The 26,562-nt window shown below is 50.9% G+C and overlaps 1 protein-coding gene across 1 annotated transcript in view; it reads left to right on the top strand.

The window, feature by feature from the left end:
* The window catches only part of SDK1 (sidekick cell adhesion molecule 1), a 502,369-nt gene that overhangs the window by 350,910 nt on the left and 124,897 nt on the right, over positions 1-26,562 (top strand). Inside the window, exons 26-27 of the mRNA XM_015427208.1 lie at positions 9,687-9,881; positions 19,755-19,956. Coding sequence (XP_015282694.1) covers positions 9,687-9,881; positions 19,755-19,956 — 397 coding nt within the window. The remainder of the gene's footprint in view (positions 1-9,686; positions 9,882-19,754; positions 19,957-26,562) is intronic.

Here is a 26,562-nt window from a genome sequence, read left to right as displayed (position 1 = left end):
TCACCCGGGGGAACTGCGATCCCCCGCAATCCCCCCCGAAATGACCTCTGGTGTCTCCTCACATCTTGCACAAAGGAGCTCCAATTGCTCGTTAAGCCCCCCACCCCCCGGCAACATGGAGTCTGTGGTCAGAGTCCAAGTGATGGAGCCCTGGACAGGCGAAAGAAGAGGGACCCTCCATTTTACCAAGGGGAGGTCCCCCATGCCGTGTTCCTGGCTGACGGCATGAAGGATGGGAACCCTACAGGAAGCTTCCTCTCCACAGAGCTTTGCATTTGGAAGGTGTAGCTCAGGGGTGTCAAACTCATTTGTTACGAGGGCCGGATCTGACATAAATGAGACCTCGTTGGGCCGGGCTGGGCCAGGTGTGTCATAAAAGGTAATGCCAGGTAGCGGTGATATAAACTTTATAAAGAACAAAAACACAAAGGGTGGGGTTTTTTTTAACTTAAAAACATGCTTAAAACATGAGCACCCTTGCAATATTTTGTTCATTTCACAGTGTCTGATAACTGACACCTCTCGCTCTGAATTATTGCATCAAAATGTCTCTGCTGTTGCAATCTCGAGTATGCTGTTCAGGTGTGTATCTGTAAACTGCAAACCTATGATGATGCAGCAGCGGCAGCAGGACTGGAAGAAGCAGCAGAAGACAGCCAGTTCCACTGCGGGCCTGATAGAAGCCCTCCGGGGGCCTCATCTGGCCCCCGGGACGCATGTTTGACACCCCTGGTGTAGATTGTGGTGGTGGAATGTGTTTATGGCTTACCGCCTCATGGGGTTTTCTAAAGGCAAGAGATGCTCGGGGTGTGTGTGTGTGAAATTGTTCTCAAGTCACAGTTGGCTTATGGCGACCCCTGGTGGGCGTTCTGAGGTGGTTTGCCATTGACTGCCTCTGCGTGGCGATCCTGGAATTCCTCGGTGGTCTCCCATCCAAATACCAACCAGGGTGGATCCTGCTTAGCTTCTGAGGTCTGACGAGATCAGGCCAGCCTGGGCTATCCAGCACGGGTCATAGACTGTACCATTGAAAAAACAACAGCAACAACCGAAAACCTCGCAGCTGCTTCTAATCTATCGGCAGACCTGAGCGTTTGAATGCACTAATAGCCGAATGGGCAATTTTTATTGATCCCGGGCATGCTTGACTTGATGCTATAGTCTCAGGGGGAACAGAGCAAGAAGTGAAATGGATTGGACCCGGTTTGCTCTCGATGGCACGCCTGCTCACTCTTTACAAGCCGGGGTGGGTTCCCTTCCCCTGTTAACGTTTCACATTTCTCCCCTGGGCTCCATTTGCGTGTTTTGGTTCAGCGCTGACTTTAATTTCCGTCTCCAACTTGGGTGCCTCCCCCGGGACGCATGTTTGACACCCCTGGTGTAGATTGTGGTGGTGGAATGTGTTTATGGCTTACCTCCTCATGGGGTTTTCTAAAGGCAAGAGATGCTCGGGGTGTGTGTGTGTGAAATTGTTCTCAAGTCACAGTTGGCTTATGGCGACCCCTGGTGGGCGTTCTGAGGTGGTTTGCCATTGACTGCCTCTGCGTGGCGATCCTGGAATTCCTCGGTGGTCTCCCATCCCAATACCAACCAGGGTGGATCCTGCTTAGCTTCTGAGGTCTGACGAGATCAGGCCAGCCTGGGCTATCCAGCACGGGTCATAGACTGTACCATTGAAAAAACAACAGCAACAACCGAAAACCTCGCAGCTGCTTCTAATCTATCGGCAGACCTGAGCGTTTGAATGCACTAATAGCCGAATGGGCAATTTTTATTGATCCCGGGCATGCTTGACTTGATGCTATAGTCTCAGGGGGAACAGAGCAAGAAGTGAAATGGATTGGACCCGGTTTGCTCTCGATGGCACGCCTGCTCACTCTTTACAAGCCGGGGTGGGTTCCCTTCCCCTGTTAACGTTTCACATTTCTCCCCTGGGCTCCATTTGCGTGTTTTGGTTCAGCGCTGACTTTAATTTCCGTCTCCAACTTGGGTGCCTGTCGCCGGCTTCTCATTTGTTCTCTGCAGTGCGCTTTTTTTCCCCCACCGGTCCCTCCCTCCCCACGTCTCTCCTAGGGCATTTGATCTATCGGTGCCTTTTCGGTTCTGCTTTCTGCACATGTACAGAAGTTGGAAAAGGTCAAAACCACCTCCCTTTGGCATATCCCTCCCCCCCCCACGCTTGCTGTGGCCGGGCTGTTAAAAATAGTTAAACGAAATGCTGTAGCATCTGTTAAATCGGGCCTCGGTCTCACGACGTGGGATGTAAGGTGCACCAACAGGCGGGCGGCGTAGCATTTTCAAAGGGTGAAGCTAAATATATTCGAAATTGGGTCTCTCTCTGTGGTTGTTGTAGGAGCTGTGGGTAGGTAATTATCTCTGGATATTAGGCTGTTTAAAAAAAACAAAAAACGACTCAGAGCACCCAGCTGGGACAGTGGGGTTTTTTTTTGTTTGTTTCTAATGCTTCTTTTAACTCATTGCAAATTCCGAATAGATCAAAGAACAGGTCACATCCTTCCAATTGTTTTTGCATCATCCTCAGCTCACCGAAATGTATTGCAAATCATGCCACATCTAGAAAGAAGAAGAAGAAGAGATTGGATTTATACCCCACCCTTCACTCGGAGTCTCAGAACGGCTTGCAATCTCCTTTCCCTTCCCCTCCCCACAACAGACACCCTGGTAGGTGGGGCTGAGAGAGCTCTTTCCAGAACTGTCCTTGAGAGAACAGCTCTGGCAGAACGATGGCTTGGCCAAGGTCATCCGGCAGCTGCAAGTGGAACAGTGGAGAATCAAAGCTGGTTCTCCCAGATTATACCCCGCCCTTCACTCGGAGTCTCAGAGCAGCTTACAAACTCCTTCCCCTCCCCTTCCCCACAACAGACACCCTGGGAGGTCAGTGGGGCTGAGAGAGCTCTGACAGAAACTGCTCTTTTTCAAGGACAGCTCTTATCAGAGCTATGGCTTGCCCAAGGTCATCCAGCCCAGGTACAAGTGGAGGAGTGGGGAATCAAACCCGGTTCTCCCAGATTAGAGTCCGCGCACTTAACCACTACACCAAATAAATCCAGGCTCCTTCTGTTTGACGTGACAGACCAACAAGGTACCAGATTTATCCGAGTTTCCAAAGTGGAAAGAATCCTGACTGGCCGGTATGCAAAGCCCCTGAAATCAACTCATGCGTATTTATTTTATTTATATTCCGCCCTTTCCAAATGGGCTCAGGGCGGGTAACAACAAAGTGCTTACACAATTAAACAATTAACAACCAAGTGCATAAACCATTAAAACCGATAATATAATTAATTCTGAAAACAGTTAAAAACCCTTACACAATTAAAAGACGGTGCATTATATGTAGCAACTCAGGTCCACCAACCCCCATAAGCCAGACTGGTGGTACTGGAGCCGTACCAGGTTCATATAGTACCAAACTCCACACAGGGCAAAGAGTCAGGGCACCGTCTATGCATGGAGGCCAACTCCACTGCCGCAGCAAAAAGCCTGGTAGAACAGCTCTGTTTGACAGGATTATTGCAGACCAACAGTTCTCAACTTGGGCTGAGTCAGGAGGTTCTGAAAACTAACTGGAGCCCCATGCAGAATTTGGAACCAGGTTTCACAGAATACAGTCACAAAATTATTGCAGAGGATGGTGTGTGTGTGCATACGAACACCCTATATCCCATTATGCTTGTAGAAACGTAGCCATTCCTAACAGTGGCGACGTTACTGCCTCTATAGCTCTTACAATAAAGTATGACCTTATGATAAGCCTGTACTCAAGTGTTTGGCTGTGGAACCTTGCATTGCGCTCACAAAGAAAAATTATTGCACCTTACGTCCTTTATATATACATCACAGTCCTTGAAAAAAGATTCATCCGAAACGAGTAAATCACTAGAGTCCCGCGGGACTAGTGATAGTGATATTGACAAGGCGCTGTCTGAATGTAAACCTGCGCCCGATGTCTTGTTTGGGTGAAACGTATTTTTCTCTAATCGTTGTTTGGATGAAATAGATTCTTGGTAATATTTGATACCAATATTTAGACAACAGTATTGAAAAAAAATATAAAAAGAAAAAGAATAAAGCGTAAAATTGTTCTACCATAAACATATATTTATTGTAAGTAAAGGTAAAGGTTTCCCTTGCTCGAACGCCGGTCGAATCTGACTCTAGGCTTGCGGTGCTCATCTCCGTTTCAAAGCCAAAGAGCCAGCGCTGTCCGAAGACGTTTCCATGGTCATGTGGCCGGCATGACTAAACCCAAGGCGCACGGAACGCTGTTACCTTCCCACCGAAGGGGTACCTATTTATCTACTTGCGATTCCTTGCTTTCGAACTGCTAGGCTGGCAGGAGCTGGAACTAGAGACGGGAGTTCACTCCGTCATTGGCGTTTAGTCATGCCAGCCACATTTACTTATAGATAGGAACTCTTGATCTGGGGCAAGTGATGCTCTGTACTCTTGGTGCTTGGGGGGGGCAACAGTGGGAGGGCTTCTAGTGTCCTGGCCCCACTGGTGGACCTCCTGGTGGCACTGGGTATTTCTGGCCACTGTGTGACACGGAATGTTGGACTGGATGGGCCATCGGCCTGATCCAACACTGGCTTCTCTTATGTTATTATGTTCTTAAGTACTTGCCGGAGTCGACCCTGCTTAGCTTCTGAGATCTGACAAGATTGGGCTTTCCTGGCCTGTCCAGATCAAGGCTCGGTGCCCCTCATTTTTTGATTCCCAAACCAGCCACAGTAGTCAACGGGGTTGCTGGGGCAACTGAAATGATGGTCAGATATTTGTGAGAGGAAGGATTCCCACGGGAGTTTCAGAAGCACGACGGGACACGCATGGTTTGCGCCGGTATTTTCATTGAGGGATTTGGGTGGGGAACAGAGGATGAGGAGGATGAACCGCTGGAGTGGGCAACAGAGGGGGAGCAGGGGATGAAGGGTGAGCGAACCCAGACAGCGAAATGCGTGTCGCACCAGCTCCGACCAAAATTATACACTAATTACGAAAGAGGCAGCTTAAAAGCTTAACGAGGGGAACGGCTGCTAAGACCCTTCCAAGTTGGATTCTCTAAAAACTCCTTCTAAGCTTTTGATCTTTTGATCTGATTTTCTCTCGGCCAATTCTTCCCCCCTTGCGTCCGCGTCTAAAGGCTGGCGGCGAAAGCCCTGCTCCCAACCCGGCTTGTGATTTTTTTCCCCCTTTGCCATTGCTGCGCTCCAGCAGTCCTGCTTGGCTTCCGCCCGTGGTTCAGGTGCTCTGGCAACGCCGCCTGCCAAGATGCTCGGTTTGTACCGAGCCAAGTTTGAATATATACGGCCTTCTAATCTCTTTCATCTGCCTGCGTCCCAGTTCCAAGCCGAGCCTTCCGCCATGGGACTCGCTCTCAAATCTTGTCGGCTGTCGAGCATCGGCCGAAATGCGGTCCTCTCCTCTGGTGTCTCTGAAGCAGCGGAGTCTACCAGAGACGTGACACATTGACTGGGGAGGGGGAAGGAAGCATCCGCTTTCTCATCCGGCTGACACACATGATCCCGTCTCCTCCCGAGCAGAGGAGACAGTGACATATAGGGAGAGGTTATCCGTAAAAGCACGGTCAGCCCCACCACACACAACTAGCACCATCTGTATCCCCATTAAACTGAAAAGTTTGCAGAGGGATACATAGCAGAGCATGGAATTGGCTCTGCCAGCGAGCATGCTAGTTTCTGCATGCAGCATCCTCGCAGAGGGGAAGAGGATAGCGTCTATCCGCTCTCGTGGCCTCCATGTCACTGGCGTCCCTCTCCCATCCTCCATTCCCTTCTGTTTCCAGATCCTTTTCTTTTGCGACAACCCAAACCCAGTGATTGTCCAAAGCACAGCAGGGCTATCTCGTCCGTCTGGAAGAACACAATGCCTGCAGAGCTCTTTGGAGTTCAAAGGATGGTCAGAGGGCTGGCAGATGTCTGTCACGACCGAGTTCAGCTGCATCTGTTTGGGGGTTTCATTTGGCTGCCGTGCCCTCCCCGGCCCGCGCTCCCCCGCCATGTAACTTGATGGAGCATTTAATGGTCCGCGGCTGCAGCAAAGCCATCCCTCCATCTCGGATAGAAATTGATTTTGGGGTTTAGCAGCTGGGCCGACTTTCCAATAAGCTCCAGAAGAAAAGCGAACCTGGCGTGTTGGCGAGGCCTCTCCGAATGAGTTTGAACAGTTGGCGCTTCCTCTTCGGGGACAAAAGGCACAGTCTGTTCCGTTGGATACATTGACTCGCGGAGATGGCTTTTTGGTAATGTGTCGGACGATAATGTCTGGGAAAGTTTACAAAGCGAGTGGGGTTCTCTCGACTCCCTCGCTGGTTCCAGCTGTCCCTCGTCCAGTTAGTCGTAGTGCGGCTTCAGTTGTGTCCTGCTTGGTCGGTCATCCCTCAAGGCCAAAGGCCATGGGACGAGATCCCAAGCGACGTAGAAATGCTTTCCCCGTCACTACCATCAGAATCACCATGCCTCCCCGAGATAATCATGACGTTTGTCAGAAGCTGCTTCCAAGCTTCATTTCCAACAACTTTGAGCTAGTTTATTTTTACAGGTCTGTACAGATACGGAAGGCAGGCAATCCAGTATCAAGGACTGATGCCTTCATGGGCCACATGTAAGTTTTCCGAAAATGAGTGGCCGGCCATCGCTGGGAACACAATGTCAGGCAAGGTCAGCCTTTGGTCTGGTTCATCAGGGACAGTCGTTAATGTTCACTTAGAGCTGAAGGTAGGGTACCAGCTCTGGGTGGGTGGGCAATACCAGGAGATTTGTGGGGTGGAGCCGGGGAGGGGGTTTAGGAAAGGGGGAGTCATATGTGGGTATTAAGATACCTGGCTTGCAGGTCGCTTTTCAAAATGTGAATCTGTTTCTAACCATGTGCATTTACAAGAATTGGAGGTGGATGCCATGGGAAGCATGCAGAAGGTCCCGGGTTCGATCCCCAACATCTCCAGTTAAAGCATCTGGCAGTAGATGATGGGAAGGACCTCTCCTTGAGACCCTGGACAGCCACTACCAGTCTGAGGCCCTGGTCACACGGAGAATTTGCCGTGCGAAAGGCATGAATGCTGGGCAGATTTTCGGGGCACGATCACACCGCAACATCTGGCTAGCGTAGCGCACCTGTGGCCAACCCGTGCCGTGCCGCCGAATATGCGCAGTTAAAAAGTACCTGCAAAGATCTACTAGCAAATGGTTTGCCACAGGCTGCAGACGGACTCGTTTGGTGTGATTGCGCCGGCGCGCACCTGTTCCCTCCGGCCGGCCGCTTTGCAGCGCGCTCCGAAGGACGAAACCCCGGTGCGCCACCGTCACATCTGATCGTATAATGGCGGATCAGAATGCGACAGCGCAAATAGCCATGCCTCCCCCCCCCCGCATTTTCCAGCACGTGTGGCCGGGGCCCGAGTATACAATACTGACCCTGATGGACCAGGAGTCTGGTTCAGTATAAGGCACCTTCTTGTGTTCAGATTTGTTTTAGAATCGAAACTGTTCAGGCTGTGCGGACAGAAGCATGCTGTGTGCTGACTATGCCACTGCCAAGACCGCTCGTGCACTCCTGGCAATTGGTAGGCATCATTTACTGAAGCCTTGGTGCCAACTTCATCATAGAATTGAACCTCCATGGTGTGTAAATGCAGTGTGTTTTCAGGTAGGCTGCCCGAGTGTGGCTAAGGTCAAACAGCCGGTTCAGGAAAGGGCAGATACGTTGAAGGCAAAGTTGTTGCTTGGGTGTGTGTGTGTTTTAAGATTTAAAAAGTTGTGCGAGTTGTTAGAGTTGTCAGGAGTGGATGCAAGTAAGTGGCCAGTGACCCTGGAGGGTTTTTTGTTTGTTTTTTGGTCATCTTCTGGGCATGGAACAGGGGTCACTTGGAGTGTGTGGAGGGGAGGTATTTGTGAATTCCCTGCATTGTGCAGGGGGCTGGACGAGATGACCCTGGAGGTCCCTTCCAGCTCTATGATTCCATGATTCTAAAATTGGGTTTTCAAGAGTAGCCATGTCAGTCTGCACTAGAAGAACCAGCAGTAGCCCCTTAAGAGGCCAACAAGATTTTGGGGGTATAAACTTTACATAGCCAAAGCTCCACCCATCAGCTACTGGGGGTAAGAACGTAAGAACATAAGAGACGCCAATGTTTGGTGTCGTGGTTAAGTGTGTGGACTCTAATCTGGGAGAACCGGGTTTGATTCCCCACTCCTCCACTTGCAGCTGCTGGTGTGACCTTGGGTCAGTCACAAGCTCTGGCACAGCTGTTCCTGAAAGAGCAGTTCTCTCACTCAGCCCCACCCACCTCACAGCCCGGTGTCTGTTGTGGGGAAGGGAAGGGAAAGGAGTTTGTAAGCCGCTCTGAGACTCCGAGTGAAGGGCGGGGTATAAATCCAATCTCTTCTTCTTCAATGTCGGATCAGGCCAAAGGCCCATCCAGTCCAACACTCTGTCACACAGGGGCCAAAAACACTGGGAGGAGGTCCACCAGTGGGGCCAGGACAGTAGAAGCCCTCACACTGTTGCCCCCCCCCAAGCACCAAGAAGACTGAGCATTCCTAGCCCCAGAGTCCCCATCTATACCTTGTGGCTAAGAGCCACTGATGGACCTCTGCTCCAGATGCTTATGTAATTCCCTTTTGAAGCTGTCCATACTTGGAGCTGCCACCACTTCCTGTGGCAGTGAGTTCCATGTGTGAATCACTCTTTGGGTGAAGAAGTACTTCCTTTTATCCGTTCTAAACCGACCGCTCAGCAATTTCATGGAGTGCCCACGAGTTCTTGTATTGTGAGAAAGGGAGAAAAGTACCTCTTTCTCTACCTGCTCTTTCCCATGCATGATCTTGTAAACCTCGATCATGTCACCCCTCAGCCGTCGTTTCTCCAAGCTAAAGAGCCCTAAGCGCCTTAACCTTTCCTCATAGGGAAAGTGTTCCAACCCTTTTATCATTCGAGTTGCCCTTTTCTGCACTTTTCCCAAAGCTATACTATCCTTTTTAAGGTGTGGTGACCAGAACTGCACACAGTATTCCAAATGTTGCAAGCATGACCCTATTTTCTTTTGTGAAGTTTTGGAATCATGGGCTCCATCTGTGAGGTGTGGGTCCTCTCCGGGGCCTGGATTTGGTGGAAAGATAACATTAGATCTGTTGTTCAGAGGAACTTCTCTGCACTCTCAGACAACCCTGCCTCTCTCTAGCTGCACTCTCGGGAGGGGAGAAGCGGGCAGGGAGGCGAAACGGGCAGCGTGTACTTCTTTTTGGTATCCGTGGCGTTTTCACAGCGCATCAATATGCTTCGGGAAGATGAAACTGTTCTCGTATCTCGGTTCTTTTAAGGAATGAAATGTGAAGCAAATTTCACGGCGGATTATCGCTCAGAAGGCCTTCTCCGATTCATCGCCGAGCCAGTAATTTCCCGGATAATGTACTGCATCGGACCCGGTGGATGGGGAGGGATGTTATAAAACTCAGCTGGTAAACACTAAAAGCAGCAAATTGCATTGTGTTTGGGGGTTTTTGCCTTCAAATAAATAAGTAATTAGAATGCACTCATGGTCTTTGGCAGTTTTCCCCCAATTAAAAAAAGAGAAAGAATTGGGGGGGAAACAAACTCAACCCCGCTGTTTTTCTTTTCTCTCTTTCTTTCTTTTTTTAAAAACCCAGGATATCAAATCGCATACCGCTTGGCAAGCAGCAGCCCCAACAAGTTCACCACGGTGGAAGTTGGCTCCACGGTCAGGCAGTTTATGGCCACGGACCTCCTCCCCGAATCGGCGTACATCTTCCGAGCATCCGCCAAGACCCGTCAGGGCTGGGGTGAGCCCTTGGAAGCCACGGTCATCACCACAGAAAAAAGAGGTAACGGCTGGAATGGGGAGGTGGGATCCCTGTTCTGCTAAAGCAAGCAGTGTCCCCGATGTCCCAGGACAGGTTTTCAGGGTGGTTAGCTTGCTCGAGCACAGGATTCGTCTTCTTACATTGGTTCATGCACAATTTCCCCTTCGTAAAGACTGTTTCAGCGGGCAGCCATGTTGGTCTACCGTAGAACAACTAGATTCTAGTTGTCTGGAAGCATCTTAGAGACGAACAAGGTTTTCAGAGAATGAGCTTTTGAGAGTGGACGCTCCCTCTGGTCAGATAGGGTTACCAATCTCCAGGTATTTCCCAATCTGGAACTGGCATCCCTGCTGTCACAGCTAGTTCACAAAAGCTACATCCCCTACATGCATCGTTGCTATGGTCCCATTGTTCCCCCCCCACACACACACCCTTCCCTAAGAAGAAGAAGACGACAAAGAAAAAGAAGAGACTGGATCTATACCCCGCCCTTCACTACCCAAAGGAGTCTTGGAGTGGCTTACAGTCTCCTTCCCCTTCCCCTCCCCACACCCTGTGAGGAAGGTGGGGCTGAGAGAGGTCTTTGGAGAAGTGTCCTTGAGAGAACAGCTCTGAAAGAACTTATGGTGGACCCAAGGTCACACCAGCAGCTGCATGTAGAGGAGTGGGGATTAGCATCCATGCTCCTAACCACTATACCTGGCACATTCCAGGGCTACCTTTCAGAAGAAGTTGAAGAGCAGTGAAGGTTTCTCTAGGGACTTTTTTTATCTGCTCCTTTGTACCGGGCGAGCAGGTAGGAATCAAGCAATGCTGGCACTTGCCGCTGAACTATACTGCTGCTACTTAGAACCAGCCAGTCAGTCTTTATTACGGCCCACGGGCCATTCAGAAGCCGAGTAAAAACAGATTAAAAACACCAATATAAAATTAATTATCTACATAAAACCTCTCCATACATCACTCGTCCTAATATCTCTAACAGTTAAAAGGTTAGAATCTGAGTAAATTATACACCGCACGTTATCTCAGTCCACGTTTTCATGGCAGAATGCGGAAACTTTGCCACAGATACAGTAGTTCTGTGGCCAGGCCCCCTCCAATAAGATTTTGAGAGTCTTCTGCACAGGGAGCAATTCCTTATCAGCCAACCACAGGTCCCAGTAAATCCAAGCGTGTGCCTACTCGATGCATAAGGAAGCAAAGGGAGTGTGAACGCAGAGGGCACCCATTGGGTAGCAATCCTAAACCTTTCCGCTACTTGATTTGCCTGAAAGTCCATCCAAAGCTCCCCGCAGTGCAGGTGAAATACCATGCCGTGATGGGTGAGAAATTTAAAGAGGCGTGGAGCTTATCAGTTGAAGAGACTAAAATGACCCTACTCGGAACTCTTTCGTGTACCAGGGGCGAGCATGCCGGTGCACTGGAAAACATTCTCTCCGTCCATGCTAAAGCCAATTAAACAAGGATGTGCGGGAGATACGGCTGAGCACATAATAAGCCGCATCGCGTAATTTCCTTTTCTTGCCGCAATAACAATAGGCCCTATTATTGTTAAGCTCTTCGGGGTGCTTGGAATGCCAGAGCCATTATCTAAAACACAACCTCCCGTGTGTGGCCATGTGCACTGCCCGTATCATGTCCTGAGTTTAGTTAGAGAGCGAGAGAAAGAAAAGTAGTTAGGAATTCAGTGTTCCCTCTAAGCTGAATTAGTGTGAGCTGGCTCACAGTTTTTAAGCCTCCGGCTCACACAGTTTTGTCTTTGCTCAGGAAGGAGGGCTCCAGAGCAAACTAACTGATGCAGTAGCCAGATCCCTCGCTCGCAACTTTCATGCCAGTCGCTCAGAAAGGATAATTTTTGCTCACAAGACTCCAGAGCTTAGAGGGAACATTGGAAAGAATCACGTGGAAGAAAGGTACAATGGAAAAGCCTGCCATTGCCCCACTTTGTTTGGTCGGCCCCCGGTCCCTACAGATCTGTGCTTGGCTGCTAACAGTGTCCCCAACAGCTCATTGGCGTCTGTGGTATAGCATCATGTGGATCCAGCGGAAGCATTGTCGTGCGGCCGCGGAGCTGAAGCGAAGGAAGTGTGAATGCCCAAATGGGAAACAGTTGGGAGTGGCACGTAAGCTACTCGGGACTTTCTGCAGAAGAGCTGGGACTGAATCCTACGATGCAGCTGTTGGTTTTGCCCACGCAAAACAATCTTCCAACCAGACCGTCTTCCAACCAGACCGTTAACAGAACGGCGAAAATGTTTTCTTTGGAATACCATTGGTGCAAAGCAGATGCACGTTGGGTGCCCTGAATCCACACGCCTTCCCTCGGAACTCTGCTGCTCTCGTAGGGACACTACATTTCCCATGATGCAATCCGTCTTGTCGGTCGTGCTGTTGATTTTGTGATATTGGTGCGGAATGACATTGTCCCCGCCAGTGCTCCTGCTAAGCTGTGGAGTCCTGTGAGCAAAAATCCTACTTTGTGAGTGACTGGCATTAAACTTGTGAGCAAGTGATTTGGCGACTGTGTAAATTAGTTTGCCCTGGAGCCCTCTTTCCTGAGCCGCTGAGCAGAGACAAAAATGTGTGAGCCGGAGGCTAAAAACTGTGAGCTGGCTCACACTAACTCAGCTTAGAGGGAACCCTGGAGTCCCTGCGCTATCATCACCAGTTGGGTACTGTGCCATGTGTCACCAGTTGCACGAAACAAGCGCCCTTCTCCAACACCGTTTCCTTAATTCTGTTTTAATTAACCGTTCCTTTGGCGGCTTACTTCCCAAATGGAAGCCACTGGCCTCGGTTGTGCCTGAATGTTTATCCTGACTCATTCCCCCGCCCAAGGCTCTTGTCCTCCAGGCACCTTCTTTGCAGTCATTTTAAAATGGGGAAAGATAGTGAGTATTGGTGCGGAGGGCAGGGACAGTATAAATTGTGTTTGTGATGAATTGTGGTCAGGGTTTTGATCATTCGAAAGGGCAGATCCGAGGACCTTCACCTACAAACACTTTTGCTGCTGGGAGGGAGGCCCTTTTTCAACAGGGGCCATGTCTTTGAGGGGGGCCTAATCAATTTGGGGTAGTGGTTAGGAGCGTGGACTCTAATCCAGGGGAACCGGGTTTGATCCCCCACTCCTCCGCATGTGGCCGCTGGTGTGACCGTGGGTCAGTCACAAGTTCTCTCAGAGCTGTTCTCTCCGGAGCAGTCCTCGAAAGAGCTCTCTCAGCCAGTTTGGTGTAGTGGTTAAGTGCGCGGACTCTAATCTGGGAGAACCGGGTTTGATTCCCCACTCCTCCACTTGCACCTGCTGATGTGACCTTGGGTCAGTCACAAGCTCTGGCACAGCTGTCCTTGAAAAAGAGCAGTTTCTGTCAGAGTTCTCTCAGCCCCACCCACCTCACAGGGTGTCTGTTGTGGGGAGGGGAAGGGAAAGGAGTTTGTAAGCTGCTCTGAGACTCCAAGTGAAGGGCGGGGTATAAATCCAATCTCTTCTTCTTCTTCTACCTACCTCACAGGGTGTCTGTTGTGGGGAGGGGAAGGGAAAGGAGATTGTAAGCCACTCCGAGACTCCTTCTGGTAGTGAAGGGTGGGGTATAAATCCAATCCCCTCCTTCTCCTCTTCTTCCTCTTCCTCTTCTTCCATCATTTTCCTAGGAGAAGTTGCCTTTTCCTCAGTCTGCTGTTCTCCTATGTGGGGGTGGGGAGGAATTTTGGTCTCTCTTTCTCCATATCGGGGCCAGTAGCAATGCAGGTAGGGGGTTTCTGCCAAGACAACAGCACAGGAAGGGTCGAGCCTTCTCCCCTATGCCAAGACCCCAATCCAAACTGCAGGGCCCCCACCAGCTGCTTTTTAAGGTTTCTACAAATACATCAGGACCATCCAACCTTGCGTGGCATGTGGTTTGGACCCTGCAACCACTTTGTGCATGAGCCTTCCTAGGGCAAGGGCATCCTGCTGATTCAAGACGTCTAGATCTTTTTGTCTTTTGCACATAAATAGTTGCTCTTCAGATCCATCTAGGCTCTGCAGGACCTGAACAGAAATGGCTTTCTCCTTGCAGCGGGGAGGTTTGTGAGGCCGCGAGGAAAGACCTTTGAAACCACCGGGGAGAAACAGACTAAAAACTTTGTGACAGGGGGCAGGGGGGGAGAACAAACCCAAAGAGTTCTATGTCACTTGTTTTAAGATACATCCATCCGAAGGAAGCGTGGGGTCCCCCGGGCCATCAGCAAGCACTCCCTCCCTCCGGCAGAATAACCCCGGGCACTTTAGAGCTGACCTCTGCATCATTTCAGACGTCGGCACTGAAGCCTCTCCGAGGCTAATGGCTGGCAATTCTTTTGGCACCGTCAAGCAACCGCGGGGACTGCCGGAGAGACACCGTGCCATAAAAGCCGAATGTTTTCGGAGCAGTTGGGGAGGTCACGGAGGGGGGGGGGGAACACAAGCTGTTCTCTGTGCAAAGCTGCTGGGAGATGAGGCGGCCTGAGGTGCGTGTGTGCCAACACAGGTGTTGATGGAGCGGAATCGAACCGGGGGGGCCCCCCGACGCAGGTCGCCGCGGTGTCTCCGATCAATGCCCGCTTTATTACATGCCACCCATTTTAAATACCAATCGATAATCTCCATGATGAACAATTAAACAATTATTATTCAGTCTGTTGAGGTCGGCTCTGGAAATCGATGGGTGCCGAGTAGGTGGGAGACCTCCATCCAGGCGGGTGAACTTTTTTTGGGGGGCCCACCCAGGTTTAGGAAGAACTTCCTGACAGAGCGATTCCTCAGTGGAGCAGGCTTCCTCGGGAGGTGGTGGGCTTTCCTTCTTTGGAGGTTTTCAAACAGGGCTCGATGGCCACCTGACAACAATGCTGATTCTGTGAACTTAGGCAGATCGTGAGAAGGGAGGGCAGGAAGGGTCGCCTCAGTGCTTAGTTCTTGTGGCCCTTTCTTACATGCCCAGTGAAATGCCGATCAGCGCTTTGGGGGTCAGGAAGCCATTTTCCTCCAGACTAGTTTGGCTGGAGATCCTGGAGGCTATTTGTCGTCTTCTGGGTTTGGAAGAGCGATCACTGCGGGTGTGGAGGGGGAGGTATTTGTGGATTTCCTCCATTGTGCAGGGGGCTGGACTAGATGACCCCAGAGATCCCCTTCCAGCTCTATGATTCTGTGATTCTATGATTCTCCGTTGGCTGTGGAATCAGCTGTTTTGAATCTGCAGCCTCATGGTCACAAATCTCGGATGGAGGAGGTGCGTAGGCTTTTTTGCCCGCAAGACCTATCCTGTGAGGGTACACACCGAGGAAGTGGGGGAAAACTGTGCATGACGTCCCTGGGACCAACTGTGCAAGTGTTTGTGATTGTTGTGATCCATCACCAATCCCAGTGGTTCCTTGTGATGATAGAGGAGGAGGAGGAGATTGGATTTTTACCATGGCCTTCACTCGGAGTCTCAGTGTGGCTTACAATCTCCTTCCCTTCCCCTCCCCACAACAGACACCCTGTGAGGTAGGCGGGCTGAGAGAGCTCTTTTGAGAACTGCTCTTGAGAGAACAGCTCCGAGGGAACTTGTGACTGACAGAAGAAGTTACTGTGGCCTAAGCCTACAGAAACCCATAGGATTGTATCAGGGTATTAATGTCTGTGCATTTAGCTCAGGCTAGCTTGATCTAATCAGATAAGAAGAAGAAGTAGAAGAAGAAGTAGAAGAAGAAGAAGAGGAGGAGGAGGAGGAGATTGGATTTATACCTTGCCCTTCACTTGGAGTCTCAGAGCGGCTTACAATCTCCTTCCCTTCCTCTCCCCACAACAGACACCCTGTGAGGTCGGCAAGGCTGAGAGAGCTCTGAGAGAACAGCTCTGAGAGAACTGTGGCTTGCCCAAGGTCACCCAACAGCTGCATGTGGAAGAGTATACTGTATGAGAGGCACTGTGGCCTTCCACCGTCTCAGATGAGGGCCAGCCTTTGTGGTTATCGTTTTCAGTACGAGAAAACCATACATACGGCCGTACAGAGTCAGAGAATCGTATTCCAGTGTTCAGTGAATAAACCCCACTTTGTCAACAAACCTATTTAACTGAGGTCCCCTAGACCCCAGACTAGCCATTAGCCCTCGCTTGCAATGAGGGATCCAGATTAATTTTTGAGCATTATTCTCTTTTTTCCCTTCCTTTTCCCCTCAGTTCCTGTGTCTGCCTTTGTTCTACTCGCTCAGTTTCCTGTCTCCCTTCTCTTAGAAGAGAGATGTGTGACTGCGCATGACCTCCGGCCTGAGGTCACATGAACTCATGCTGCCTTATACCAAATCAGACCCTTGACCCATCAAAGTCAGTATTGTCTACTCAGACTGGAAGTGGCTTTCCAGGGTCTCAGGCGGAGGTCTTTCCCATCACCTCCTGCCTGGTCCTTTCAACTGGAGATGCCGTGGATTGAACCTGGGACCTTCTGCGTGCCAAGCAGAGGCTCTGCCACTGAGCCACAGCCTGGTGTGTGGGGGTTCATACTGTCACCACAATCCTCCTCTTCCCTGTAGGCGCTCTTAGCGGCCATCCAGGGTGTCCTGTTGCTGGACCTCTGTAGAATCTAGTTGGCCACTGTGTAAGGCCTGATGCTGGACTAGATGGACCACTGGCCTGATCCAGCAGGGCTCATCTGATATCCTTTCCCTCCCCCTCCCCGCAACAGACACCCTGTGAGGTAGGTTGGGGCCGAGGGAGCTCTCTTGAGAACTGCCCTTGAGTTAACAGCTGTGAGAGAACTTGTGACTGACCCACGGTCACACCAGCAGCTGCATGCGGAGGCGTGGGGAATCAAACCCGGTCCTGCCAGATTAGAGTCCGCACTCTCAACCACTACACCGAACTGGCTCTCAGATGAGATCGGCGTCACACACACGATCAAGACCCCCTCTGTGTCCCAGCACATCAAACACATGAAAGGATCTTAATGCCGCCCTATTTGTGATCCACACCAAGATTGCTGTATCACAGCCTTCTGTGAGTGAGCACACACAGACTGGCAATGCAGAGAAGAGTGAAAGTCCAGGTGGAAGCGAACATCACGGCAAGCCACGCTTGCACAGTGCTCGGTACCTAACGTGGGGGTAGGAGCGGAAATACGGGAAGGAAAGAGTTCTGATATGTCGGGTGCCAAAAAGTAGTCCAGCCAGTTCGGAGCTCCGGCTCCTGTTGGAGAAATTCAGATGGGATGAGTTTCAACGGCATCCCTGCTGTGGAGGTTTTTTCTGTCTCACTCAACCCTGTTATTTTCTCTTACTCCTTAGTCCCTCCCCCGTTCTTAGTGGCTTTCCCCTGCTGTGAACCGATGGGTAGATTTCCGTTCTTCAAACCTCTGACACCTGTGTCTGCTACAACAGCCACGTTTTTGCTTCATTTCCCCCCTTTCTGCTTTTTTATGCATCCCCCTCCCAAAAAAGTTGGTTGCAAAAGGGGGGAGCGAGTACTATAATAAGAATCAGCTATATAGAGTACAGTATGCCCGTGTGAAGAGAAGAAGAAGAGATTGGATTTATACCCTGACCTTCACTACCTGAAGGAGTCTCAGAGCGGCTTTCCCTTCCCCTCCCCACAACAGACACCCTGTGAGGTCGGTGGGGCTGAGAGACCCGATTCCAATAACTTTTATTGGCATAACAATAACTTTAAAAAGAAAACAGCACAAATCAGCCCATATGCCAACAAATAGAAACAGAGTACAGCCGATTTGTAACATTGCCTATAGCAATAACAATAGGGCAAGGTGATAAAAGTTCGGAACAGTAATCTCGAGTATCACAGTACTTAAAACAGTTGCAGTTAAGAAACTTAACTATCCGGAGAGGGATCATAGATACACCTTCTCTCTCTCACTCACTCTCCACCTCCTTTCCTCTTTCCTCTTTTCTTTCCTCTTTTTCTTGGCCCCTAAGTACATTTTCCAGGAACTCTGCCACCTGCTCAGTAACTTCGGGGTTTTTATCCACTAGTAAGAATTCAGTACCCCTATTGGTCGCACCCTTAGAGTGTTGAAGGAGAGGCCTAATCAAGTCTGAACGTAGCTGTGTAAACAGCGGGCAGTTTAAGAGGATATGCTGAACAGAGTCAGGTTCTTTGCTAAGACATCTGCAGAGTCTTGCCTCATAGGGGATGCCCTTGTATCTCCCTGTGACCGTGGTCGAAGGAAATATATTGAATGTGGCCAGCATAAATGCTCTGCGTTGAGAAGGGATTGTTAGGCTTGAAAAGTACTGAGCGGCTGAGAGATCTCTCTTGAGGACTGTCCTTGAGAGAACAGCTCTGAGAGAACTTGTGACTGACCCAAGGTCACACCAGCAGCTACATGTGGAAGAGGGGGGAATCCAACCCGAGAGCCAGTTTGGTGTTGTGGTTAAGTGTGTGGACTCTAATATTGGAGAACCGGGTTTGATTCCCCACTCCTCCACTTGCACCTGCTGATGTGACCTTGGGTCAGTCACAAGCTCAGGCACAGCTGTCCTTGAAAAACAGCACTTTGTCTCAGAGCTCTCTCAGCCCCACCCACCTCACAGGCTGTCTGTTGTGGGGAGGGGAGGGGAAAGGAGTTTGTAAGCCGCTCTGAGACTCCAAGTGAAGGGCGGGGTATAAATCCAATCTCTTCTTTTTCTTCTTCCAGATTAGAGTCCACACTCCTAGCCACTACACCAAACCAGCTCTCAGCTGTGCTTAATAGAAAGCGATTCCGGACTTGGAGTTCTGCTCCCTGAAAGTCCAGAACCAGGGATTCCACCTCGCCCTTTGGCTTGCGCGCCTCCCCTCCCCTGTCCTCTCCATGCCATCTTTTCTTCCCCTCCCCCCTTCTCCAACTCACGTCTCATTGACAAATTGAAGTCGACCTCCAGTGCTTGCAAGGCACACACGGGGAACTTGGCAGGGTAGAGGCGCCAGGTGCCGGAGCTTGGCAGAGATCACGGGGAATAGAAGGTGGGGCAAGATCCACACGCACGTTCTGTCCGTGCAGTCTGGAAATTATCGCGGTCACATGGAGGGTTGAGGCTTTCACTGGCAAGGGGCATTCGGCGAGTGTTTAATCTGTACCCGTGACCTTGCTTCGACTCTGAAGGGGAACGAGTAGGCCTTTGTCCACCTCTGTGACAGCCCTGTATCCTGGATCTGCTATCCAGAGTAGCAGAGAGTCCCAACACAGAAAGGGTTGTTCCGGGTGTGGACGGAAGCAGCCTGCATTGTGTCAGTGTCACGGGCTGGGCTGGGCCAGGAGGCAGGTCTGGTCCGGGGGTCGTAGCCAGAAGAGACAGAACAGGAGCCGAGTCGAGAGTCCAAGAGACTAGTCGTCCGAAGCGGGAGGTCAGGAATCCAGGAATCCAAGCAGGAGCGAGGTACAGGAACAGGAACCGAGGATAGGCATGAGGCCAGCACAGATGTGACTTGTTGCTCCCACGGTGAGCCCGACGCCAAGAGGGATCTCTGTAGTCCTCCGGCAGTGCTTCCCTTAGTGGCAGCGTTGCTCCTGTCAGTACTCAGGGCTCGGCGCCTGCCTTCCCTGCCAGCGTGCATGATGGCGGCGGGCCGCTAAGTCCCTGTGGAGCCTCTCTTTCAACTGAGCCACCCATGGAGGTAACTCAGGTGGGCTTTCTGTTTGCACCTTGTCAGCCGCGGCTGGACGAGGTGTGGGGATTACCAGCTCAGGCGCTGGCGGTGGCAAGGTGTCAATTCCTGAGGAGTCTGAGGGGCTGGCTTCCAGCTCTGGTGATGCTGGCAACGCCGGCTGCGCTGCCAACGTGGGCAGGGGCTCGGTGCGGTCGTCATCGCCTACGAGAGTCAGGGGGTTATTCCGTTACTGTGTCTAGAGGCCTGATGGCTTGAATTTCCCGTGAAAGTAACGAGGGCTTGATGTTTAATTTCAGAACGGCCAGAACCTGCCAGAGAACTGAGAGTCCCCCAGTCGGAAGTGACGTCCCGCAGTTTGCAGCTCCATTGGCGTCCGGGAAGCGACGGTTCCTCTCCGATCCGGTACTTCACAGTGCAAATCAAGGAGCTACCCGACGGTGACTGGCAGACATATTCTTCTTCCATCAGCCACGAAGCTACCTCCTGTTTGATTGACAGGTATCGCACAGAGATTCAAAGAGAACACTTCTTGACCACCAAGAGTATCCTCTGGTCTCAAAGCACCAGAAATCTTTCCTTCATTTAAGGGAGGGGGGATAGTTGCACGATCACGGAGCTCTTTTTAAAGGCTGTTTCAACAGGTTTCAACGGAGCTGCGATGGCTCCAGTGGTTAAGACGCTGAACTGCAGGCTGTGGAAGGTCGGTAGTTCAGGAGTTCGAGACCTGGGTTGCCGCATGACGGAGTGAGCTCCCGTCTCTGGTTCCAGCTCCTGCCAACCTAGCAGTTTGAAAGCAAGAAATTGCAAGTAGATAAATAGGTACCACTTCGGTGGGAAGGTAACCGCGTTCCGTGCGCCTTGGTGTTTAGTCGTGCCGGCCACGTGACAAAGGAAAACGTCTTTGGACAGTGCTGGCTCTTCGGCTTTGAAACGGAGATGAGCACCGCAACCCTAGAGTCGGGCTCGACTGGCTTTTGAGCAAGGGAACCTTTACCTTTTTACCTTCAACAGGTAGCCATGTCAGTCTGCAGGAGAACAGCTAGATTCAAGTCAAGTAGGACCCTGGAGACCATCAAGATTTTTGGAGCAGAAGCGTTCGGGAGTCAAAACTCCCTTCGTCGGATAGAAGTTCGAACTGAGACCCATGAGTCCTCATATCCCACTCAGAAGGTAGGGAGGGGTGTTGCAGAGAAGGAACTCGGGTGTCAGAAGTTATAATGTACGTTGTAATCCGCTTGATTGGAGCACAAGGGAGATGACTTGGGGGCAGAAAATTAGAAAATCCCCCTTCTGTTCTAATCAAGGTGATTACATTGTAACCTCTGCGTCCTCTCCTTCTTTGCAAAAACCCCCAAACCTTCAGAGCGGGGTATAAGGGATCTCCGTTATTACTTGTATCTGATGAAGTGAGCTTTGACTGTCAAACCCCCCCCAAATCCCTTTGGTCTCTAAGGGGCTACTGGACTCAAATCCAACGATTCTGCTGCAGACCAACACAGCTACCCTATAAAACTGTCGTGGGACGGAGCTCTGAACACCGTCCTTCCTTCTCAGCTAGTCTCCAAGGGATTACACGACCCGAAGGGAGGGCAAAACTTTAACCCCTGGCAAATTCTTTTCTGTTTTTCACCTGGATAATTGGCAAGCTTCCTGCCACCTCGGCCAGCCCTCTGACTCGGCTCAAGTGGTTAAGACGCTGAACTGCAGAATCCCCGAACGGTCGCAAAGGCTGTTGCCGCGATTGTTTGTGGGAAATTCATTCCTGTCCATGCATGGAGAGTCTGTCTTTTAGAATCTCATTTCCAGATGAAACGAGGGCGATTTTATCTGTTGCCATAACGAGGAACGGAGAGATGGCATCAGGCCGTTTTAAACTGTGCTGCCTGGCCTTGGTTAGATTGCTCCGGAATTAAAATTTGTGTCGCGGACCAAATACCTGCGAGGAGCTTTGCCGGTGGTCGTTCAGTCGCCTCTCCGGCCTGCCAAAATCAACGAGGTTCTTTCGAAATGCTCTTGGCATGCTTGCGAGGCAGAGAGGGAGGCACAGCGGAGCTAGTTGTCTGTGATGCCCAAACCACAATATGACCGTTTGCCTGATAACAGCAAGGGACTTTATGCTACAGTTCTTAGCATTTACCATGGTAAGGAATAATCGATCATAATTTTCACCAGCACAGTGGACTGTAGGTCCAGGCTCCATCGGTCAAGATGAAGAATACCTTTAAAAGTGCAAATTGCAAGCTCACGCAACCTCAGTGCGCCTTGGCACTGTGCAGCAAAGGAACATGTGATTTAACCCTTTAGCTGCCATTCTGTTTGCAATTCAATACTCACCCTTTCCCTCCGTTATTAGTATCGTAAAGGGGGAAAATATGTGTCTTTTAAAAACAGATGGCAGAGCAGGGGATGCGACGTGGTTTCAAATGGCTAGCTCAAGTGAAGACTGAAGGGTTAAACCTCCTCTCCCTTTCCTGCATAACCCCCAGGCGAACTGAGGCTGCACAAACTTGAAGTTTGCATTTTATGGATGGGTCAAGATGCAAAATCCTTGTCTCTGAGCCCTAGGTCTCCCATTTACATACTCTACTATGTCCTTGAGTAAGGTTTTTTCTCCCTTTCTCACAATACAAGAACTCGTGGGCACTCAATGAAATTCCTGAGCATTCGGGTTAGAACAGATAAAAGGAAGTCCTTCTTCACCCAAAGAGTGATTTAACACATGGAATTCACTGCCACAGGAAGTGGTGGCGGCTACAATCATGGATGGCTTCAAGAGGGAATTAGATAAACATATGGAGCAGAGGTCCATCAGTCTGGGGCAAGAGATGCTCTGTATTCTTGGTGCTGGGGGGGCAACAGTGGGAGAGTTTCTAGTGTCCTGGCTCCACTGGTGGACCTCCTGAGGGCACCTGGGTTTTGGCCACCGTGTGACACAGAGTGCTGGATTGTATGGGCCACTGGCCTGATCCAACATTGGCTTCTCTTATGTTCTTATGTCTGGCACAGTGATGCTCTGTATTCTTGGTGCTTGGGGGGGGCAACAGTGGGAGGGCTTCTAGTGTTCTGGCCCCACTGGTGGACCTCCTGAGGGCACCTGGTATTTTTGGCCACTGTGTGACACAGAGTGTTGGACTTGATGGGCCATTGGCCTGATCCAACGTTGGCTTCTCTTATGTCCTCTTACGATTTCCATGAGTCCCATCAAAGCGACATCCTCCCCACCCCGTAGAGACTCTGTTCCCCTGTCCTCCCGACTGCCCGTGGGTATCGCAATCATGGGGAAAGGAAGAATGTAGGAAGCACAGCCGTGCTTCAGCTGTAATTCCCATGATCGCCGCAGCCTCCGTCACGCCATGTGTCAACCTGCTCTCGCTCTCTCGGATCGGCGCAGTGATAACTGCCGAATGCCAAGAACTGAGAAAAGAATGGATGTATCCCCCCCCTTTTTTTTTTACTCCAAGAGCATTTGTCCTGTGGGGATGTCTCAAAGCAATTTAATGCGCTGCCCATCACACGGCATTTTTATCCCACGGCGTTTAATCATCCGCTCCCGGCCGCTTTATCAACATCGCCGGTCGGCCCGGCAGAACCACTGCCCTGCGACAGCTCTAACAGATTAATTAGCTAAGCCTATTAGGGGCGACTCTGAACTCCCGCGGACCTGGTTAGTGACTCAAAAGGGAGCCTCCCGCTGGCTACGCTGGAAGCTTTTGCTGAAGTCACCTCGGCTGGAAGTAGGTCTTTGCCTATCTTAAAGCCACCGAGTACACAGAAAGCCTGCGGGGAATCCCCCGTCACTGTCTGCTTTAAGTAAGCTGAGTAACGCTGTTTGTTGCAATGCAACAGCGATGAAAAATAGCACTCCCGCTGCATTGTCTCGTAGATAAACCGAGAGACTTGTGGCTGGAATGACTTATCCCTTGGCCCCACCAGCCTTCTACATGGTCTCGGAAGAATCTCTCGGTAGCTCCCGGATACGGCGTTGTGTAGTGGTTAGAGGGCCTGACTAGGAGTGGGGAGAGCCAGGTTCCAATCCCCAGTCTGCCCTGAAGCTCAGTGGCTGACATCGGCCCACTCACATCGGTTCTAAGTTAGCCGAACTCACCGGGTTTTGTGGAGGAGGGGAAAACCGGGTCCTGAGCTGTGCGGAAGAAGGGCAGAATGAATGCTCCTGCTGAGACCCAGCTGCTTTTCAAGCTCTCTGTTAGACCGGACGGTAGCCAGGATATTTTTTTTAATTTGAGGGGCCTTTTAAAAGGGGGGGCATTGAAATTCATGCGCAGCCCCCACTTCTCCCCCAAAGCATTTAAAGGGTCCCTTTCAAATGCTTTGGGGGAGAAATGGGGCCGCTCACCTGCACTCTAAGTTGTATGCTCACGACTTGAAGTGCAGGTACGCATGGCATGCCCTCCCTCCAAGCCATGGATTTGCGGGTCCCCTACTCACGGCCCCCCCGCTTCTCCCTCAAAACATTTAAAGTTTAAATGCTTTGGGGGGAAAGCGGGGCCACATGCCTGCCCCCCAAGCCGTGAATTCGTGGCTGGAAGTGCAGGCGTGTGCTAGCCCCCCCCCCACTTCTTCCATTTAAAGTAAGTTGTCGAGGAGATATACAGAGAGCTACCGGGGGGGAGAAAGGGTGGCACAAAATAAGTTGGGGAGGGCTGGTGAAAAGTCGGGGGTCTGGGCCCCGAAATGCCCCACCGTAGCTAGTAAAGGTAAAGGTTCCCTTGCTCGAAAGCCAGTCGAGTCCGACTCTAGGGTTGCGGTGCTCATCTCCGTTTCAAAGCCGAAGAGCCAGCGCTGTCCGAAGACATTTCCGTGGTCATGTGGCCGGCATGACTAAACACCAAGGCACACGGAACGCTGTTACCTTCCCACTGAAGTGGTCCCTATTTATCTACTTGCAATTTCTTGCTTTCGAACTGCTAGGTTGGCAGGAGCTGGAACTGGAGACGGGAGCTCACTCCATCATGCGGCACACTCAGGTCTCGAACCGCTGAACTACTGACCTTCCACAGCCTGCAGTTCAGCGTCTTAACCACTTGAGCCACCGCAGCTCCTATCTTTTTTTTTTTACAGCTCCACAGTAGCTACAGGCCTGCTATTAGACATTTTCCCTGCCCGTCTTCCAAGGAGTTCAAGGTGGTTGTAGGTAGGGCTGTGGCTCAGTGGTAGATTATCTACTTGACAGGCAGAAGGTCCCAGGTTCGATCCCTGGCATCTCTAGTTAAAAAGACCAAGCAGTAGTTGATGTGAAAGACTTCTGTCTTGGGTCCTGGAGAGCCACTGCCAGTGGGCAGTACTGACCTCGATGGACCATTGGCCTCATTCAGTATTAGGCAGCTTCATGTGTTCATGTGTGTCCTCTCCTCCATCGCATGAGCTAGGTTGGGCTGGGCGTGTGATTGACTCGAGGACACCCAGCGAGCCAAGTTGGAATTTGCACCTGGGCTTCCCCAGTCCTTGGGGCCACGGTGGCTCAGAGGTTAAGACGCTGAGCTGCAGACCGGAAGGTGGATAGCTCGGCAGTTCGAGACCCGAGTGCCGCATGACGGAGTGAGCTCCCGTCTCCGGCCCCAGCTCCTGCCGACCTAGCAGTTCAAAAGCAAGAAATTGCAAGTAGATAAATAGGTACCGCTTTGGTTAGGCAAAAAGCAGATTGTCATCAGAACAGGAAGCGGGAAGCTTATCCAAATTAAGAATGATTTGGTTTCTATATAAATTTACAATCCTCCTGGAGATTTGGTACAAGAACATATGGGATTATCTCACAATGGAAAGGATACTGATACAAACCTCAAATAAAGACCCTTACTCTGCCTCTGTTGATGATTATAATTTTTGGTACCCTGTTTTCAATTTTATGGCTCAAAACAAAGACCACTTGGAACAGAGTTGTGTTATAGATGTTCTGCTATGTTAATTAATTGATACTTGATTATTGACTATGACCTCATATGTTTATGCGGGGGCTGCGGGGGCTCAGAGGTTAAGACGCTGAGCTGCAGACCGGAAGGTCTGTAGTTCGGCAGTTCGGGGCCCGAGTGTGCCGCATGACGGAGTGAGCTCCCGTCTCTGGCCCCAGCTCCTGCCGACCTAGCAGTTCAAAAGCAAGAAATTGCAAGTAGATACATAGGTACCGCTTTGGTGGGAAGGTAACAGCGTTCCATGTGCTTCGGCGTTTAGTCATGTCGGCCACATGACCACAGAAAAGTCTTTGGACAGCACTGACTCTTCGGCTTGGAAACAGATGAGCACCGCCCCCTAGAGTCAGATTCGACTGGCTTTCGAGGAAAGGAAACCTTTACCTTTTACTTTCCCAGCCCTACCTTGACACTGTAGCCATGCAGCCCAACCACACTTTTTGCCATGCATACACTCAATCCTTGCTGACCCCACAAACTCATCTTCCGCTAGCTCCTGACACATCTGTGCTGAGGACTTGAGCCAGTTTCTGAAAAGGTTCAGTTTTTTTTAGCAGGGATCAGCCTGTGCTCCCCCATCTAGCTCTGGCTATTGGTGGGGTCCGAAGGGAGACCAGCCAAGGAACAGGGCAAAGCAAGTCAGATCCCTGGAATAATATCCTGGTCAGGCCAGCTCGCTGGTCCCGGTTGCATTCCCTGGAATGCGTTTTGCTTTGTTCTTCCTCAACCCCACAAAGACACTTGGAGGAGGAGCACCTCCAAAAGAGAACACCCCGGACAGTTGCCCTCTTGCAACCTCACGGGCGGATCTGCTGCAAGACGGACAGGCATAAATAGATCAGCAAGAGTCCATCAGTCGATCCTTAGGGCTCCCCCCCCCCGAAGTCTCTCAGTTACACTAGATGAGCTCATAAATCCCAGATGTCACTACTCTGATTTGTAATTTAGTCATGAAGTAGTATTTGTATCCAGGGGTCGTTTCGTAGAAAAAGAGCTAGGGGGACTCATTAGCATAACGCATTAGCATATGCCACACACCCTGACATCACCGGAAGTGTGTCATAAGGCCACACACCCCACCCCCAACGGTTCCGGCCGCCGGCGGTGGCCTTGCAGCTCCACTGCCGAGCCCCATGAGGGGCCCGGCGGTGGACCTGCAAGGCCGGCGGGAGTGCAAGGA

This window comes from Gekko japonicus, unplaced genomic scaffold (genome assembly GCF_001447785.1).
Source record: "Gekko japonicus isolate JY-2015 unplaced genomic scaffold, Gekko_japonicus_V1.1 scaffold1021, whole genome shotgun sequence".
Classification (NCBI taxonomy): Eukaryota; Metazoa; Chordata; class Lepidosauria; order Squamata; family Gekkonidae; genus Gekko; species Gekko japonicus.
This window is presented reverse-complemented; position numbering and strand designations above follow the sequence as displayed.